At 42.3% G+C, this 20766-nt stretch overlaps 1 protein-coding gene and 1 long non-coding RNA gene across 2 annotated transcripts in view; both read right to left on the reverse strand.

Annotated features, from left to right (window-relative positions):
- The window catches only part of ahr2 (aryl hydrocarbon receptor 2), an 83591-nt gene extending 82136 nt beyond the window's left edge, over positions 1-1455 (reverse strand). The window contains exon 1 of the mRNA XM_039792929.1: positions 994-1455. Coding sequence (XP_039648863.1) covers positions 994-1052 — 59 coding nt within the window. The 5' untranslated portion in view covers positions 1053-1455. The remainder of the gene's footprint in view (positions 1-993) is intronic.
- Positions 1456-1912: 457 nt separating this feature from the next.
- Positions 1913-20439, reverse strand: LOC120554284. The gene is made up of 3 exons (XR_005638357.1): positions 20416-20439; positions 2390-2411; positions 1913-2270 (listed from the first exon to the last, which is right to left on the reverse strand). It is a non-coding gene; the product is annotated as an uncharacterized LOC120554284 (long non-coding RNA).
- Positions 20440-20766: the final 327 nt, after the last annotated feature.

The following is a 20766-nucleotide window of genomic DNA, read 5'->3' on the forward strand; positions in this document are numbered from 1 at the left end:
TTGCTTTTTTCAACACTTTTGACGGGTTTTTTTCTACGCTTTTGACATTTATTTTTTGTGTTTTTTTTTTTAAGTTTGACACTTTTTTCGATGTTTTATTTAAAAAAAAAAAAAAATACATTGTATAGGGGCCAGTAAAATTTACTTTGGGCAATTAGAATTTTTTTCACTTGCACAAGTAAAAAAGACAAAAAAAACCATTACCGTTGAACCCTAGATGCTATAATTAGATTAAAATGATACCGGAGCAACAGTTTCCTTTATTTTCCATGCTGGGTAGGCATGCACTGTTGTTGGACTTCAGCACTCCACATTATCTCGGTGGAGCTGGCCAACATTACATAACCCACAGCATGGAAAACAGACTTTATGGCCTTTAATGGATTCAGAACAATGTAGCTACTATTGCAAACACAGAGTACAACTTATAACTACACTCGTATTAGCATGTAACACGGGCTGTGTGTGTGTGTGTGTGTGTGTGTGTGTGTGTGTGTGTGTGTGTGTGTGTGTGTGTGTGTGTGTGTGTGTGTGTGTGTGTGCGCGCGCGCACACACTGACTGACTCTCTGGAGATGTTTGCACAGCTGTAACCACCTAAAGAAGAACCGTGTCTGGTGTATATATATGGTGTATGAATTCTTTAGGAATAAAGTAACACAGAAACAGATTTGACTGCAACAATAGCATCACAACGTCAGTAATGCATGGTGTTTGTATTGACATATGATACGTTAATAATAAATTAATTAACAACTGAAGCACAGGCAACGTGTGTGTAATAGTAGCATTGTATTACAAACGTTACAATAGGGTCACCAAGACTCCCTCAGAGTGCCTTCAGGAATATCAAGACTAGTATATAGACATACCATAAGGTCAGAAAGCACAATACAACCATTGTATACACGCGTCTTATGTAGCCCGGACGCACTATGCGGTATTGTAGGAACACTTTGAGGGATTTAGGTATGTTTATGGTTGTTTTACTTACATTTTCTGGACCGGCTTCTTCCGTTTCTTCGCCGCGTAAAGCGTCGTGTTCAGCAGCATGGTGAATTCAAACAAAATGGGGTTAAAAAAGAAAAAGAAAAGTGGTTATATCCTGGTTATTTATGTACACGTTAGCAGCTCCCAAATCTGTTGACCACTATTTCCTGAAAAAATAAAAAAAATACAAAGTATACAAAAATATGAGACGGTTAAATCCCCTTAACGTTAGTAGTCCTCGGTTGGTTTGCGTCTGACGTTAACGTCTCTGAGCGGAAGAAAAGCGTACTTTTTTCTGTACATTAGCTGGTCCAAACGCCCGCAAAACGTTGTTTAACTTAACACCTCTTCATAATCCAGACATTTGAGTATTTCCACACAGATACACCGCAAATACCGTGACTTTTAGACGTTAAACAAAAAAAAAGTCCTCGGAGGACTTTTGTCCTCCGCCTGTGCGTCACCCCCGTTGTGATTTGACAGGGGACTGGTGCCTGCTGCTGCTGCCTGTAGCCGCCGCGCGCTCCCGTCGCGGTGTACCTAAACTGTAAACGCGAGGGCAGAAATATTTAAGGTGGACCGACTGAAACTGACAACGGTAGACGAGGGAACGACTGGGAAGCGGCAATCCACCTTAAGGAGGATGTGTTCATTGTCGTCCTATCAAATTACGGCATTTAAATAATTGTATTTATTTATTTATTTATTTTGGTCGGAATACAAAAAAAACAGTGATTTATATTTTTTATAATATTTAAAATAATAATAATGAGACATACTGTAGTATTAATACTTTTAATTTAACTTACAAATATTGTAATTCACTACAGTTTTGCAGTGGTTCAAGAAGCTATTTTACCACTTCTACTCCGCTACATCTCAGAGAGAAATATTGTACTTTTTACTCCACTACATTCATCTGTTACAGCTTCAGTTACTAAGTACTTTACACATTAGGATTCCTGCACACAAAACACATGTAGCTTATAAAATCTGATGTTTTATTATAAATGAAACCAGCCAAACAATATCACATCTTACAAGTCCAGCTGAGATGATTAGACCATTAAACACACAACTGGTTGGATCCTTTACACTTTCTACAATGGGAGGAAAGTTCTTTACTTTTAATACTTCAACTACATTGTCCTGATGATACCACAACAGAGTATTTCTACAGTGTGGTATTACTGCTCTTACTCAAGTAAAGGATCTGAATACTTCTTCCAGCACTGAAAGGATCCAGGTAAGAACGAACAGATCCAGACTGACCCTGGCGATCTTTGGAGAAGGAAGGAAACAAAAATGAGGTTATAACTGAAGACGAGCAAAAAGTATCTGCAGCAAGAGACTTGTTCACATTTACAGTATAGTTTGTAGGCCTGAGGTGAAATACTCACATAGACGGGGCTCACGTAGGAGCTGAAAAATAAATACAAAGATTTTTGACCCAATGTGTAATGTTGTCATTTCTTTTTGTTTTATTAAATTGGTATCGAAAAAGGTATCGTTTAGGAACCGCTGTCAAAGTCACGGTGTTGATATCGGTACTGAAAAATGATTGAATGATACCCAGGCCTACTGGTGATCGGAGATTGCGTGCCGCTGAGTCCAATCGCTTGGATCTCCAAGACACACCCACACGTACATGACACAGAGCCACAGCACCGGCTGTAAACAAAACTAGTGCCTCAAAAATTGTCCTTGAACAGTATAATTGAATTATTTTTGGAGGACACGCTGGCTCAGAAAGAGATGCAGGTTCAGCCTGACCCTCATGAGGGACAGACTCTGTGGGCTTGTGTCCCCCCCTTCGGGGGATCCAGGCCCTGAACTGGGACTCAAAGTCCAACACATTCTCACTCTCCCTTATTCGTGTAAAATACGGACGCCTTACCTGCCTTTGGCGTTTGTCATTCATGCTAAAAGTCTCCCTTAGCGTCGGGACTCTTGACGTCACTTTTAGACGCTCTTTTTGTATCTTTATAGTTGTATCCATATGATGTGACAGACTTAGGTTCATATTTCACCAGGTTGCTGTTAAATAGCAATACGGAAAGTATCAGTTCTCACATGTTATGTCATGTTATGTCATGCATGCATAGCACATCTGACAATAAAGCTGACTTGACTTGACTTGATGTTTTTGCACCATGGTTGGTGTATTAACTTTCTATACAGATGTTCCCCTCACACTTTGAACACTGAAAACTGTATTTTCCCAGGGCAAATACACATGATTTTGTCCCTCTAGCATGGGTGCTTGTGAAAGTGAAAGTTTTCGTCCCCCCTCCCCCCCGTTTCTTCACTCTGCCTGTTGTGGCACCAGTGTGTATACTGTATATTACACCATGAAGCAGCAGCCAAGGTGCACGTACTGTACATATTTATCCAATGTTTGGGGCCAGTTGGCAGAAAGTCACCGAGGTGTCCTCCTACGCTCTTGTCAGTGTGAAGTGACGCAGCTTTTTGTGTTACTGGGGGTTAATGAATTTGAAGGGATCCCTGTATTGTTCATTGTTTTCAACGCAGCCCGCGTCAGCGTGATGTATCGCTGTGTGTTTTTGTTCTCGGTGAAGAACTTGCTCCAAAAACATTCTCCCATCGCTGACGAATTCTCGTGAAGACGATTCAAGGTTGTGTAATGCTCAGCCTGACTTCCTGCGGCACCGGAGCAATCCTGGAAGTGGAACAGGGTGGTCATAGACTAGGTCGAGGCTTAGTATGACGGGTTGAATGAAACTCAAAAGCCCTGTTTATACAGTATATCTGGTGTATGTCAAAGGGTGACAAATGCGGGGAAAACGCGCCAAAAACGTTGAAAAAAAGCGCAGCGAAAATGCTGAAAATTGCCCACCAAACATTGAAAAAGGAGACAAACACGTCGAAACATTTTTCCAAAAAAATCTTGAAAAAGGAGAGAAAAACTCAGGAAAAAAGAAACCAAAATGCTGAACAAAGCGGCAAAAACATTGGAAAGGAACAAAAACTTTGGAAAAAGCTCTAGTTTTGAGTGCAGTAATTGAATTATTTTGAGTACAGTAATTGAATTATTTTGGAGGACACGCTGCACAAACTGTAACTTTGTCCCTCTAGCATGAGTGCTTATCTCCAGGTGAAAGTTTTCTTCCCCCCTCCCCCCCGTTGCTTCACTCTGCCTGTTGTGGTACCAGTGTGTATACTTTATATTACACCATGAAGCAGCAGCCAAGGTGCACGTACTGTACATATTTATCCAATGTTTGGGGCCAGTTGGCAGTCAGTCACCAAGGTTTTCTTTTTTTTTACAGGGAGGGGTGTAGTCTATGTGATACGCAGGTATACGCAGTACACCCACTAAGGAAGCTCCTGGGTTTCATATACCCACTTAAAAATGCTCAGTGACACACAACGACATACTTTCCATTATATTTTTGACATATTTAGACTTGTCGTCTGTTTTTTTATCTTCGCATAGGCTAAATAAAGGGATTTCCACCGTAAATTGGTTCACAAAAGTGTATCAGAACGCAGCAAATGAAGTCTTTGACACTCAAAGTTTCTCTGGTGGAGGACACCCAGATCCCCCAATATGATTGAAGTTCAAAACCAAGAGGTTCAGAGCTGCTTTGTGCCGCAGTGAAAGAATGGAGACATTTCATTTTCATTGTTTTACACAACAACAAGAAAATCAGAAAGTGAAAGCCTTTGTATAACAATGGAGACAACCTTTAACCATAGACTGTAGAATATTAACGGACAGCATGTGTGACGCCACCCATTGGTTCGTGGAGATCTGCTATGAGTCGTTGAGTTTGCTGTTAATGGGCGCAGCCGTCCTGGTTGCGGATGTGACGATTTTAGACGAGAGGGAGGAGCGAGGGAGGAGCTGCTTACGCTCTACGTTATGTTACACACTTTCACTGGCAATCACATCATAGCCACGCCCTAAAACACCCTCTGCTTTATCGCCGTTGTTAAAGGTCCCATGGCATGAAAATTTCACTTTATGAGGTTTTTTTAACATTAATATGAGTTCCCCCAGCCTGCCTATGGTCCCCCAGTGGCTAGAAATGGTGATAGGTGTAAACCGAGCCCTGGGTATCCTGCTCTGCCTTTGAGAAAATGAAAGCTCAGATGGACCAATCAGGAATCTTCTCCTTATGAGGTCATAAGGAGCAAGGTTACCCCCCCTTTCTCTGCTTTGCCCCCCCAGAGAATTTGGCCCACCCATGAGAGAGAGAGAGAGACATCATGGCTTTCAAACGAGCAAAGTGGCAGTTGGTCAAGGCCACACCCCCACCTCTCTCCTCCTCAATAGCTACAGACACAGAAATGTGACTGTGGAAAGCTCATTGTGGGACTGGCTCTAGTGGCTGTAATTCTGCACCAATGTTGAATTTCGGGAAAGAGACTTCAGATACAGTATTAGGGGACCACTAAGGCCTATATAAAAGAGACTTTAGATACAGTATTAGGGGACCACTAAGGTCTATATAAAAGAGACTTCAGATACAGTATTAGGGAGATACATCCTTTAAAAGAGAAAAAACTTCAGATACAGTATTAGGGGACCACTAAGGCCTATATAAAAGAGACTTCAGATACAGTATTAGGGGACCACTAAGGCCTATATAAAAGAGACTTCAGATACAGTATTAGGGGACCACTAAGGTCTATATAAAAGAGACTTCAGATACAGTATTAGGGGACCACTAAGGCCTATATAAAAGAGACCTCAGATACAGTATTAGGGGACCACTAAGGCCTATATAATATATAGACCTTAGTGGTAAGGTCTATATAAAAGCATCCAAAAAGAAGCATGCCATGGGACCTTAAAAATCAACGAGACCATAATTCAAAACATGAACATCATTCTGTGTTGCAGAATAATTAAAATTAGCGATTGAGACCATGAACTCATTATGAAAATATTTACTGAGGTAATAAATCAAGTGAGAAGTGGGTCACTTCCTCAAAGGCTTCTACAGAAACCGACCTCCTTTTGCAACCGCACGTGTCGCCCCCTGCTGGAATTCAGATAGAATTCAGAGAGAATTCAGAGAGAATTCAGATAGAATGCAGGTTTAAGGCACTTTCGCATTTGCAGCACAAACAAAGATAGATTTGTGTAGCTTTAAACGTTGGCGCTTCCGGCTTTAATAAGGTCTCGTTCTTTAACAGATTTGGTGTTGAGATGAACATGAGTCCTTAAAAAAAAAAAAAAAAAAATGTTTTCCTTAACATAAATAAAGACATTTTCACCATAAGTTGTTGCATAAAAATTCACCAGAACGCAGGAAATGAACTGTTTTAATATAATATGTCCCCCTCCCAAGTCAACAGCTATCTGATTTATGCCACCCTCTGGCCTTGTTAAAATGCAACATTTGTTTAAAATACACCTCTGTTTTAACACCGCTTGGCTCGGACCGCCGGCGTCTGGCAGCCGCGCTCGCTCACTTTGCTTTTTTACGAGACGCTTTTTTTTTTAAAAGGAGCCGCAGCTTTTTCTGCGTCTGCAGCTCGGCTTTTTGCTTTCTTTAAGTGTGTATGATTGGGAGAAAGATGACAGGTTGATCGGTGCCTCAAAAAGCTCAAATTGAATAGCTTTGTGATCTCCGGGGCGCTAATGGAGCTGTTGTTGCTCTCAATTGAGACGTCCACAAAATGATTTATAGCTGGCAATTAAAACAAATGATAGTGCTTATAACTGAAATCTGACATCATGATTATGAATCAGTAGTTTTGTGTGTGTGTGTGTGTGTGTTTTTTTCTCTGATCAGAACTTGCAGAAGTTTTAGTTTTTTGGGAGTTAAGAGCAACATTTTTTTTTTTTTTCATCTTCTATTTTCCTATGTTTTTGTGTCTAAGTGACTGATGGGAACAACAATCTTTGACGTTGGTCCAGTATTAAGAGAGATCTCTGCAGTCGGCAGTCAGCGAAAACAAGCTACAATGTAAGTTAATACGGCAATTGTGCATCTTCCATTTACGTCCACAAAAGTGCTCGTTTTGCCGCTGACAGGCTCAGATTAATTAACCTCAGGAGGTTGACCTTTCTGTTAAAGAGTAAGATCCTTTTTTTAAACATAAAGACATCCGCAAACTTGCGTTTGCTAGACCCACCAGACTCCATGTAAATAAACAGTAATTTTAGCATCGTAAAATACACTTCATTCAAAGCCAACGGACACAAAATAAAACTATGAAAGACAGTTTTGGGTCGTCTTCCCACTTTTCCAACAATCACAACTCTAGTTTTGGTTGAAATAAACACACAGTTCACTGATATCCATGTGGAAATATGTTGGCTCTACACACGCTAAAAGTGTTGCTTTTTTAAATGGAGTCTGGTGGGTTTAGCTATAGTGATCTCAGAGCTGTTTCTGGATAAACAAAGAGGATTTTACTCTTTTAAAAAAAGCTCTATCTCTGTAGGGATCCTCTCCATAATGTTGTCAGACACTTAGAATAATAATCTGAGTCTGTCAGCGGCAAAACAGAACTTTTAGTGGATGTAAATTGAAAGTGCGCAGTTGCCCAATAACTTCCATTGTAGCTTGTTTTCGCCGCTGCCGACTGCAGCGATCTCACTCAATACTGGACCAACGTCAAAGATTGTTGTTCCCATCAGTCACTTTGACACAAAAAACATAGGACAATAGGGTCCAGGTCCAAGTCACCCTTTCAAGTACAAGAGAACAGAGGGGGCTAGGAAGCCAGCAGCCGTTGTTCCTCAACTTTAGTCATCACTAAACTCCAGCGGTTTGTATATTTGGCAGCACCTAAACAGGCTGAAGAGCTGTGGTAAGTTGGTTATTTTCCACTGTGCCACCGCAGGCTGCTGCAGCGTTTTATTGCGACATGCAGAGGTGGCATTTACACAGCAGTAAACGCACTCCCAAAAACTCTGACTACAACTTGTTAACTTTCTGTTCCCCCATGTTTTTTTTCCAAAGCTTGATTTGTCAGATCTCGGCTACACAATGCTGCATGAATGCATGCATCATCTATACATGCCTTCTTCATTAAAGGGTAAATACCATTTTATTTTGTTCAACTTGGACCCTATTTTTTTATGTTTGTGTGTGTAAGTGACTGATAGGAACAACGATCTTTGAAATTGGTCCAGTATTTAGCGTGAACGCTTTAACCGGCAGCCACAGACCGGGCAGCAAAGTAACCCTATGGGGCAAATCGTCAATTTGGTCCACTAAAAAGTGCTTTATTTCTTGCTGACAGGCTCAGATTATTATTCTAAGTGTGTGACAGCATTATAGAAGGTTATTCCACTTATGGAGCATAATATTTGAATGCAGTTTTGCCTAATTCTGTCCTAACAAATGGAACCAAGGAATCACTAGTGCGAGTGCCATAGGGATACGTCCTTTCCCGGGGTGTGACGTTTGCTTTCCCCGTTAATCTCTGTATAGACCATTTCGTGCTGGCCACCACGAAAAAAAAACGAGAACAATGTCCCCGTGAACACGAATCAATAGATTAAAAATAACGTGACCGTTTCACAAACGGCCGTTGAGACCATGTTGAAAATTCAGCAAGCTTTTATTTCTATGGCTGCCCCTTCTTAGAGCCAAGCAAGTCCAGCCTACATTTAGATAAAGGAGACAGTGGTGTGTACTGACTCCAACACCAGACATAAATCTAATCAATATTTGTCATGGATATTAATGCAATGTGCTTCATTGTATTTCACAGCAATGAGTTGTAAATGTAACCAAATGAAGCCCCGGTTCAACAGCTAATTGGGCTTCAGATGATGCCCCCCAAAATAAAAATAAAAAAAATCCACCACTTTCACTAACTTTATCAACAACCTACAATGCATACAAATTCATAGAGTAGACATACCGATCTTAAATGCGGTATGATAATGTGAAAGCAGTTCAACTTGCAGACCAACTGTGTCTCCAGTATCTCAGCAATTTGACCTTTTTGGTTTCGTTTTCTCTCTCCTTTCCTGTTTTCAATAAGCCGCACGTAACGCTCGCTTCCTGCTGCTCGTAACCCAAAGCGGAAGAGGTCAAAGGTCAACAAAGCACGTCCCAGGAGAGCGAAGGGAAACTGCAACGGCTCAATTGAAACCCGAGTGAATAATCCCATTGTTTTTAGAATTATTGGACACTTAACTCCTCACATATGTTGACTGCGAAGCCAGACCAACGTCAGTAGCTTATGTTTTCCATCCACTTGTCAATCAAATTATCTGAAATTTCACTTTAAACATTCATGCGAATAAAGTCGGCGAAAGTGTGTTTCCATCCAAACGGCTTTAAAGCGAATACAAACCTGTGGGTAATGACGTCACGTGCTGTTTGGTCGATCAAACTGGTATATGGAATGGATTTGAGCCATTTTAAAGGTGTTTTTATTCTATTTTTTTTGCACTGAATCGCACAACATTCAAGCTAGCAGTGTGGTATTAGTACTTTTACTGAAGTAAAGGATCTCGGATACTTCTTCCAGCGCTGACTGCACCAAACCCGGACGGGGCTGCGATCAGGTCGAAGCTTTCAGACATACCGCGTCTCAAATTAGCACCGGGCCACCGACAGATGCAGGGATCAAGGATGTAGATCAAAATATGATTAAAGGTCACAGCCACTCCAAATTACAAGCCTGCTGCAGTCATGTTATTTTCCACGTCAGGTCTGGAAGGTCTGGAAGGGCTCGGACCTGCGGCTCATCCTTCAGCCCTGGTTAGTGGTGAAGGCAGCAGCCGGAGGAGACACGGCAGGCTGCAGCTCTGGTCAATAGTCGTATCCGGGGACAGGCGGGTTCTGGTAAATTGGTGGCAGATGTCGGCGAATTTGGATGCAAGTTGGGGCTTTTTTTTTTTTTTTTCAGAGGGAGAGCGGTTGGTTTGTAGCTATCAAATGTGGAAGTTAGGAATTAAAAAGTGCTTTTCATTACTGGAATGATCGGTTTGTGCTCGCACCTATGCGTGGTTTTAGATGCTTTAATCATATTTCACCCTCTTCTTGGCTACATTTACATCGCTACGTTTTGGTTTTTAAGCGGCGTTTCGAGCCAAAAGCGATCTCCGTGCCCCCAAGTGTTTTTTAGCTCCAGTAGAAGAACTAATCTCCGTTTAAACTGACACGGCGTTAACAGGAGGCAGCATGTACACTCCGCCCGTCGCTTGTAGTCGCCAAGGTAACACTGGTAACTTAGTCTCATGACCGATGAAACCCAATCAGGAGGAGAAATGTCGGCGTCGGTGTCGCCGAAGGTCTCCGTTTGCGGCCGTTGGGACCGCAACACCACCGTTGAATCCAAATAAAATGCTCCTCTTATCTGTGAAAAAAAGCACGGGACTCGTTGTACCTTCACCCCTCAAAGAATCAGAATCGATAAGAACCGGAATCGAATAGAAGAATCGCAATTGGATTCCGAATTGTTCAAATCAAAACGATGCCCAGCCCAACCCACTAGTGGTGTGTAAGAAAATGTTTTTTTTGTGTGACTTGAGTGAACTGACCCTTTTAAATGAAGCCTCTAACCCACATGGTTTAAAACTCGAGGCCCGCGGGCCTCACCCTGCCCGTGCAAATTTTGATCCGCCCCTTACAACAATTAAGCACTTTCCTTTAATGAAAACAGCTCTGTAATCTTTGAAAATGGAACTTTGTATTAATGATCTTCCTGTTTTCTGTTAGTTAGTTTTTTTAACAGCGTTAATCACTTACCAGAACCAGGAAAGCACCTCTTTCCTGCCTCAGTTTCAACTTCAAAACTGCAGCAATAAAGGAATCAGACTCTCATTGACTTTATTATTATTTTTTTTACTGCAGATTAATTTGCCAATAAATGATGCAGCATCTCACACTTTTTATGAGTCGTTTGTGCAGGAAAGCGTTTCCTCCTATGGGATCAAATAAGGGTCATTATTTTTTTGAGCCTGTAAAAAAAAAAAAAAAAAGTTAGGTTGCTGTGGAATTATTTTTGCATGTGCCATTTGATAGTTTATTGACACACAACAGACATTTTGGGCAGCACCCTAACCTCAGTGTCTGCACAGGCAATTACAGACACTACTCCACACACACACACACACAGGTGGGTTTGATTATAGAACCAATACTGCACAGGTGGCACATCAATCCTAACGCAGGGAGCCACGACCAATCCAGATCAGGCATAGTAAACACAAATAAACAAGGACCTACTAAAACCAAACTCAAACTACATTACATTTCGATTTGGGTCTACTAAGCCTGATCTGGATTGGTCGTGGCTCCCTCCGTTGGGATTGATGTGCTAGTTGTGGATGATTTAGTCCACCTGTGCAGTATTGGTTCTATAATCAAACCCACCTGTGTGTGTGGAGTAGTGTTTAATTGCGTGCACATGCTGTGGAAGAGCGCTGCCTGAAACATCTGTTGTGTGGCAATAAACTATCAAATTGGAGTACTGTCCTAGCTTTATTTATGAATATTGACTTTTAGGATCCAGCACCTAGCCTTCAAAGCATTTAAAGGTATTGTCACGTACACATAGCGAAATTCATTCTCTGCATTTAACCCATCCCTCAAGGGAGCAGTGGGCAGCCAATCACAGCGCCTGGGGACCAACTCTAGATCTGAGTCGGTGCCTTGATTGAGGGCACTGACTGGAGAACCTAGTACATGTTTTTTGATGGTGGGGGAAACCAAAGCACGCAGAGGATACCCACGCAAACACAGGGAGAACATACAAACTCCACACAGAAAGGCCCGGAACGACCTGGATTCGAACCCAGAACCTTCATCCTGTGATGCCACAGTGCTAACCATTGGGCCACCATGCTGCATTTAAGCGAGTTGAGCACGTCCAGTCCTATTTTTTTTGTGCATGTGTAATTCAAATTTGCAGAGGAATGTTTTCAACACTGAGGTTTCACCAAAGTCTGAGCGACAGACACACAAATTTCCTATTGGCGTGTGGGTCCTTGAAGTTACACACATGAGGCATGAGTCCCACGTGCAAACTTTGGACCCTTACAGCTAAAATCTCACACTGTCCGACTGTTTTGATGTTGTACAGGATCATACTGTAAATGGCAATGCATTCTAGGAGAAAATAATATTACACACGACTATTTGCAAAGTATTTACTGTTAACACCAATGCGTTTTGGGAAAATTAAGGAAAAGGTGGGAATTACTCTACAATAGTATATAGTATATTACTGTAAATTCAAATAAAACAGTAAGAAACAGTCTAAATGCCTTAAAGGTGCAGTAGGTAAGCCTTATAAAACTAACTTTCTGTCATATTTGCTGAAACTGCCCTTATGTTCCAGTAGAGCTACATGAAGCAGCTAGGTGGTGCTCCTCTGGCACCACCTACAGCCTGTAGTGCGATTTGCAAAAATCCACCGCTCCCTGTTCAGATGCACCAATCAGGGCCGGGGGGGGTCCTAATTGCGTGTCAATCACTGCTCATGCACACGCTTTCATTCTCCCTTGTGGGGGGAGGGGCTTAGGAGACCATTTTGGGCTTTAGCAGAAAGAGGGGAGGGACTGAGAAGTTGTTGATGTTCAAATTTTAAGGCTAAGTCCTGGATCTTCACAATCCTACCTCCGGCACCTTTAAACTTTAAAAACAGTATGCTTACTGTAAATAAACAGTAGTTTACTGGCGAAGCTGCTGCCAGTATATTACTGTAAATTTACAGTGAGGTTTCAAATGCATTATGGGGATTTTGGCTGACGTCACTGTATCCAGAGATTTACTGTATTTAAAAAAAATTGAAGTTACTGTATTTCATTTGGCACCGATAAGCTTTGTCTTATTTTAATTATAAAAAAAAACAATTATTAATAACTAAGTGTTACTGTAAAAAGGAATATATGGTTAGGTACTGTAAATTTGAATTACAGTAACTTACTGGCTACCGTAAAAACCCTGTGTAGAATAATTTTGTGCACGTTCCTTCCCGTTCTGTTCTTATCAGCTGATGTTTGTGATTTGTCTGGGTCTTCTGGCAGTTTGTGGCGCGTTTCATTGTGCCTTTTCTACTTCATTAACTGTGGTTTTATTGTTTTTTTTATAAGATGCTTTGTACCATGTGTTTACCACTGGAAGCATCTGTCTGCAAACTCAGTTTCACTGATGGGGAACTGTTTGATGTGAGAGAAATCAAACCGAACTTTACAGAGCAGATTTACAGTATGCATTTTAAAGCTCATGTCAAAATGTGCAAATAGTCTTACATTAACAATAGGAATATGGTGTTCACATTACATAATAACCAAGTCTGAACACAGCCTTGGATTCTTATTTTCCTCACAGCAAGCCTAATAAAGTCAGATACTTTTCTGTCTTCAGCATCTTACTATGTCATCAGTGCAGTCAATCAACCTTATTCCCCTTCATCTGACCCTAAAAAAAATATGTCTTTGTTTTATGAAAAAGTGAAAAGTGCTGCGAAAACTCTAATGATGGTGTCTGGGTGGTCTTTTTTACCATCCTGTGTCAGATATCTATGAGCCGATGAGTCCCTCTGAGCTCATGTTCTCATGGCCTTTCGATTAGTCACTGTTTACAGGATTAGGGAGCAGAACATTTAAAATATTAAAAACAAGACTTTAGTCCTTGAAGAAATAATAACCAGGTATGGTCGTAACTTCTAAAAAGATCAGGTTTTAAGATTAGACCTGTTTTTAATGCTATAGCCCGACTCTGCTGGAGAGAAAATAGCCCAAACATGTTAGTCACTGCTGTTTGTTTCCTTTTTGTGGATTAAGTTCGGCTTTATAAAAAAGCTCTGACTAATGTCTTTGATGAAGGACATGTTCACTTCTTTGTTGTACACAGGAAGTATGCTCCCAGAGGATATTCAGCTGTTGAATTGCAAACCCTTAGGTAGAATTAGGTCAGTCCTCCACTTTGGTCCATGGCTGAAATATCTAAACAACTATTGGAAGGACATTCATGATCCCTTCAGGATGAATTGTAATAATTTTTTTGCTGCTCCCTTCACTTCTTGTGCTGCATGCCAGTTAAACGTATGTTCCGACCCAGAGCGTCAAAAAGTGACACCAACAGTTCCGACCCAGAGTGTCAAAAAGTGACACCAAGAGTCCCGACCCAGAGCGTCAAAAAGTGACACCAAGAGTCCGACCCAGAGCGTCAAAAAGTGACACCAAGATTCCAAAACCATAGCGTCAAAAAGTGGCACCAAGAGTCCCGAACCAGAGCATCAAAAAGTGACACCAAGAGTCCCGACCCAGAGCGTCAAAAAGTGACACCAAGTTTCCAAACCATAGCGTCAAAAAGTGACACAAAGAGTCATGAACCAGAGTGTCAAAAAGTGACACCAAGAGTCCCGAACCATAGCGTCAAAAAGTGACACCAAGAGTCCCGATCCGAGAGCGTCAAAAGTGACACCAAGAGTCCAACCCGAAGCGTCAAAAGTGACACCAAGAGTCCGACCCATAGTGTCAAAAAGTGACACCAAGATTCCCAAACCATAGCGTCAAAAAGTGGCACCAAGAGTCCCGAACCATAGAGTCAAGAAGTGGCACCAAGAGTCCCGAACCATTCAAAAAATGACACCAAGAGTCCCTACCAAGCGCGTTTTAAATAGGACGTTAAAGGAGACTTTTTTGGGTCAATAACAAACGCCAAAGGCACCTGACCATGCGTCGCTTTTTGACACCAAGAGTCCGACCCAGAGCGTCAAAAAGTGACACCAAGAGTCCGACCCAGAGCGTCAAAAGTGACACAAAGAGTCAACGAACCAGAGTGTCAAAAAGTGTCACCAAGAGTCACGAACTAGAGCATCAAAAAGTGACACCAAGAGTCCCGATCCAGAGTGTCAAAAAGTGACACAGAGAGTCCCGACCCAGAGCGTCAAGAAGTGGCACCAAGAGTCCCGAACCATTCAAAAAATGACACCAAGAGTCCCGACCCAGAGCGTCAAAAGTGACACCAAGATTCCAAAACCATAGCGTCAAAAGTGGCACCAAGAGTCCCGAACCAGAGCATCAAAAAGTGACACCAAGAGTCCCGACCCAGAGCGTCAAAAAGTGACACCAAGTTTCCAAACCATAGCGTCAAAAAGTGACACAAAGAGTCATGAACCAGAGTGTCAAAAAGTGACACCAAGAGTCCCGAACCATAGCGTCAAAAAGTGACACCAAGAGTCCCGATCCAGAGCGTCAAAAAGTGACACCAAGAGTCCAACCCAGAGCGTCAAAAAGTGACACCAAGAGTCCGACCCATAGTGTCAAAAAGTGACACCAAGATTCCCAAACCATAGCGTCAAAAAGTGGCACCAAGAGTCCCGAACCATAGAGTCAAGAAGTGGCACCAAGAGTCCCGAACCATTCAAAAAATGACACCAAGAGTCCCTACCAAGCGCGTTTTAAATAGGACGTTAAAGGAGACTTTTTTGGGTCAATAACAAACGCCAAAGGCACCTGACCATGCGTCGCTTTTTGACACCAAGAGTCCGACCCAGAGCGTCAAAAAGTGACACCAAGAGTCCGACCCAGAGCGTCAAAAAGTGACACAAAGAGTCACGAACCAGAGTGTCAAAAAGTGTCACCAAGAGTCACGAACTAGAGCATCAAAAAGTGACACCAAGAGTCCCGATCCAGAGTGTCAAAAAGTGACACAGAGAGTCCCGACCCAGAGCGTCAAGAAGTGGCACCAAGAGTCCCGAACCATTCAAAAAATGACACCAAGAGTCCCGACCCAGAGCGTCAAAAAGTGACACCAAGATTCCAAAACCATAGCGTCAAAAAGTGGCACCAAGAGTCCCGAACCAGAGCATCAAAAAGTGACACCAAGAGTCCCGACCCAGAGCGTCAAAAAGTGACACCAAGTTTCCAAACCATAGCGTCAAAAAGTGACACAAAGAGTCATGAACCAGAGTGTCAAAAAGTGACACCAAGAGTCCCGAACCATAGCGTCAAAAGATGACACCAAGAGTCCCGTCCAGAGCGTCAAAAGTGACACCAAGAGTCCAACCCAGAGCGTCAAAAGGTGACACCAAGAGTCCGACCCATAGTGTGTCAAAAGTGACACCAAGATTCCCAAACCATAGCGTCAAAAGTGGCACCAAGAGTCCCGAACCATAGAGTCAAGAAGTGGCACCAAGAGTCCCGAACCATTCAAAAAATGACACCAAGAGTCCCTACCAAGCGCGTTTTAAATAGGACGTTAAAGGAGACTTTTTTGGGTCAATAACAAACGCCAAAGGCACCTGACCATGCGTCGCTTTTTGACACCAAGAGTCCGACCCAGAGCGTCAAAAAGTGACACCAAGAGTCCGACCCAGAGCGTCAAAAAGTGACACAAAGAGTCACGAACCAGAGTGTCAAAAAGTGTCACCAAGAGTCACGAACTAGAGCATCAAAAAGTGACACCAAGAGTCCCGATCCAGAGTGTCAAAAAGTGACACAGAGAGTCCCGACCCAGAGCGTCAAGAAGTGGCACCAAGAGTCCCGAACCATTCAAAAAATGACACCAAGAGTCCCGACCCAGAGCGTCAAAAAGTGACACCAAGAGTCCCGAACCATTCAAAGAAGTGGCACCAAGAGTCCCGAACCATTCAAAAAGTGACACCAAGAGTCCCTACCAAGCGCGTTTTAAATAGATTTTTTTGGGTCAATAACAAACGCCAAAGGCACCTGACCATGCGTCGCTTTTTGACGCCTTGGGAGTGAGTTGGCAGTGTAGGAACAAGGGAACTGACATCAACCCACTGACAGATTTGTTTGCTTGTTTCAGACTAAATGAGGATGAGTTGTGTGTTTCGCCCTCCCACGAAGACGGGCAGCCCGACTGTAGCCCTGCCACTCGTTTCCCTCTCATGAAAGCGTCTGGACCTCTGACCTAACAGCCTCCCACCCTGTACTTTAACGCAGCAGCCTCCGAAAAACCTCGGCTTCTATTTATACCGCACACTCACACAGCTGAACGTCACCCGCTCATTAAACCAGCTGGTGTGGCCGCTCAGCGAGCTTGTTAACAATTTGTTTGGGGGAAGAGTTATCAGGCAGTGAGCTGCACATCAACTCAGATGCACCTTTCATCTGGTGTTGCATGCTAATCAAAATTATGCAAATCATTGTGATATAACATAGAGAGTCCAGTGTTGAAGGCAGTCTGACTCAGAGTGATATCCTCATGGGGAATCTTAAAGCTTTTTACCTTTCTTCTCCAATAAATCCACCTGCACTCAAGAAATAGCAACAGAATTAGTCCCGGATTAAAAACACGGATTTTTTTTATTTTGAATCTAGAGATGGTTACTTAGGTTGCTTTCACACCTGCCCCGTTTGGTCCGTTTAAAACCAACCCTGGAGCGCTTGGTCGGATAGTCTGGTTCGTTTGGGCTCCGCCGAACTCTGGTGCGGATCAAACAATGTTCAACTGATTGCCATTTAAACAGTTTCTTTCCACAAGCTGTGATTACTTTAAACAAAGCACCTTAAACTAGGCACTTTAAATTTATGTATGGATTTTTATTGAACAGCTTTTTAATATTGAGGTTTTATGTGGCTTTGTTTGTCTGTTTTTATGTTGTGTCCTCTTATGTGTTGACTTTGCACTTTGAGCTACTTGCACATTTTTTCCAATGTGGGTTACACTGCAAATGGCTAATAAAGTGAATCTGTGAATCTGAATCTGAACAAACTCTGGTCCGCTTAAGAACGGGGGTCTCGGTTCGCTTCCAAGTGAACTAGAGTTCGGTTCACTTCAGGTGAGAACGCGATCCGACCCAAATACAGGAAGTGAACCAAAAACAGAGCATTTACCAGCCTGCATCTTCAACCTCGCTCACAATTTACGGACTTGTATATGATTTAAGTGACGATAACTTTCAGATAGAGTTGCATTTTTTTTTTTTTTTTTTAAACTGGTGAATGTCTCAGGTTGGAATGAAATTATTAGTCCACAGTCTGGTCTTGAGACTCAACATCACTTTGACTTTAAACAAGGAGGAGAGAAATAAACGATTTGCTGGTCAGCGACTCAGCGTCGGAGCTGTTTGAAGTGGGCGCAATTTTTCTGCCGTCCTGTCAGCAGCAGAGAGATGACAAATCAGGAGGATTTGTAACGCATGGAGGAATCTGAAGGTGTGTGTGTTGTGTGTGTGTGTGTGTACTTGTCAGTGATGTGATATGTTTTGATTTGGGTTGGTTGGATGTTAGTCTCGCATTGCCAGACCTTCCTCCACAGCGCCGCGGAGGAAGGTCTGGCTAGTCCACACAGCATTCCTGGACGGGAGAGAAAAACGTGCTCTCGTTTAAAGAAATGCCGATAAACCAGAGCACGTTTCTCTCTGCCGTCCGGTGCCGCTGCAAAATAGCCTCGGGAAGGAACTTCTTTTAATTCCTCTATCTTTTGCTAAGTTTCCTCCTCTCATTCCCCCTGCTCTGGCATTTCCCCTCTCATTCCCCCTGCTCTGGCATTTCCCCCTCTCATTCCCCCTGCTCTGGCGTTTTCCCTTTTCATTCCCCCTGCTCTGGCGTTTCCGAGCCCCTAACCCGGAGACATTAGGAAACACTTCTGACCCGTTTTGGTTTGGAATCTGCGGGGTTGTGTTGCCGTCTCAACGGCCGCCAACGGAGACCTTTGGCAACACCGACACTGACGCTTTCTCCTCCTGATTGGGTCACGATGTCTCGTCCTCTGAGACTAAAGCTACTAACGTTACCATGGCAACTACCAGCATAGAGCGGAGTCTCCACGCTGCCTCCTGTCTATGCCCAGTATACCAGAATATGGATGAGATATGAGGTTTGGGCGTGTTAGTTTAAACGGAGATTAGTTCTTCTACTGGAGCTAAAAACACTGTGTGCACGGAGATCGCTTTTGGCTCCAAACTGCGCTTAAAAACCAAAAACATAGCGATGTAAACGTAGTTTCAGCTCTGAGCCTTTCACACACTGACGCCGGAGAGAGATTAACTTCGCCTGCGAGCTTCTGTTCTTCAGCCAGCAAAAGACTCAAAGTAAATGTATGAGGAATATGATGGATTCTCTTCTCCCACTCCATTCCTTGGATGTCAAACATCCCACACACTTCACTGCCGGTCAATATCAGAGCTGAGCATTTCATTGGAAGAACTTTAGAGGTTTAGCCTGAGCGCCAGAAAGAAAGGTCACGGTGATGAGTAAGAAAGTGGTCAGAAACAAAAGAAATCTCCCATCTTTGGTCTTCATTTGGCAAACAACGCAAGCAGAGAGTAGGCACTCAGTCAGGTGGCTGCAATCAGTGTAATCAATCAGTTTTAACACAAACACAAGCAATCAATACGGAAGACGATTAGGGCCACATGTGAAAAATGATTTTGTGTTCTGACTTTGAATTTAGAACAGTTTTCTTTTTTACTTTTAAAAAACAACTCGATTTCAGACTTAGTTTGAACTCAGAAGTCAGTTTTTTTTCTCAGAATTCAGTCTTAAAAAAAACATTTTTTTCCTCAGAACTCAAATACATTGTTCACATGTGGCCCTGATCCCCTTCCGTAGGACAGATTCAATCTACTACAGATATATTCTGTAGATTAGCGCAAGAAGCTGGTCAAATTTCGACCTTAAAAAAAGAGATGGAGGAAGTTTTTCAGTTTCAGTTTCTTTGGTAGACGACCTGGTCTTCTTGTGTAGTTTTTACTAATTTGCTACACCACAGCGCTGTGCAGTAAGGTCTGACTACACCACAGATGCATTCTGTGATAGAAGAAAAAAATTCTTTAAACCAGTCCCAATCGTCTCAGGCGGCGCTAAGCTCCGAACACAGAGACGTTGGCTTTGCTAAATAGTCTCGGGAAGGAACTTGTTTTTTGGGGAACATTTGCACCCAACAAAAGAAAACGCCACATACAATATTAACCCTTGTGTTGTCTCCGGGTCAAATTTGACCCATTTTTTAAGTTTTTTTATATCAGAAATATGGGTTTCTTACAACCAAATTGCCCAAAAATAAAATTGATGCATGCATGTATGTTGTATGGAACCCATACAAAAATGTTTCGCAGGTCAAATTAATACTTCCCTTGAATTTTGGTTGTTTTACTGTAATTTTATAGCATTTGAAAAGAATATATAAAAATAACAGTATCCTGACTAAACTTTGACATAAACCAGTCTGTGAGCTACTCAACATTCTCTGGTCTTAACTATTAGTCATAATATTACATAATTTCTGCCTTTTTTATCTTAAAAAAAAATAGGTATAATTTCATTTCAATTAGGTATAGGCTACGGACCATGAATTTTACAAAAACATTGAAAAAAAAAGCAACAAAAGCGACAAAAATAGCGCCAAAGAAAGTTCAGTTTTAATTTTGACCCATAAGGACAACAAGTTCATGGTGGACGGGAAGACAACATGAGGGTTTAATGAAGTTAACGGTTGACACAATACAGTAACGTGAGCTATTTAAATGAGCTGATACATGGTTAAACCTCATTGGCGCTTACCGGTGTATCTCCGTGTGTACTTCGTCCACAGCAATCCCACCAATCGGTCCCAAAACGTCCCAGTTAGAGAGGAAACGCCCTAAACATATTCTCCCCGAAAGAACCAAGCAGGCCTGCCTTGTTGCACGATTCAAATTTTCTTCAAAACGTGACATTTTTCAGTGTGTAGCTCGCTAGCTCAAAGTATGTTGTTCCTATAGCGAAGCACTTTTGGAACGGCAACACACAGAGAGCATGACAGTGTACCTGACAATAAAATACCATTACCATGATGACAAAACATATAGTGTAGATAAACTACTTTCTATGTTTTAAAAGTCTCCTGGAGTTCAGTAGGAAAAGCACAGCTGA

This window comes from Perca fluviatilis, chromosome 24 (genome assembly GCF_010015445.1).
Source record: "Perca fluviatilis chromosome 24, GENO_Pfluv_1.0, whole genome shotgun sequence".
In the NCBI taxonomy this organism is placed as follows: Eukaryota; Metazoa; Chordata; class Actinopteri; order Perciformes; family Percidae; genus Perca; species Perca fluviatilis.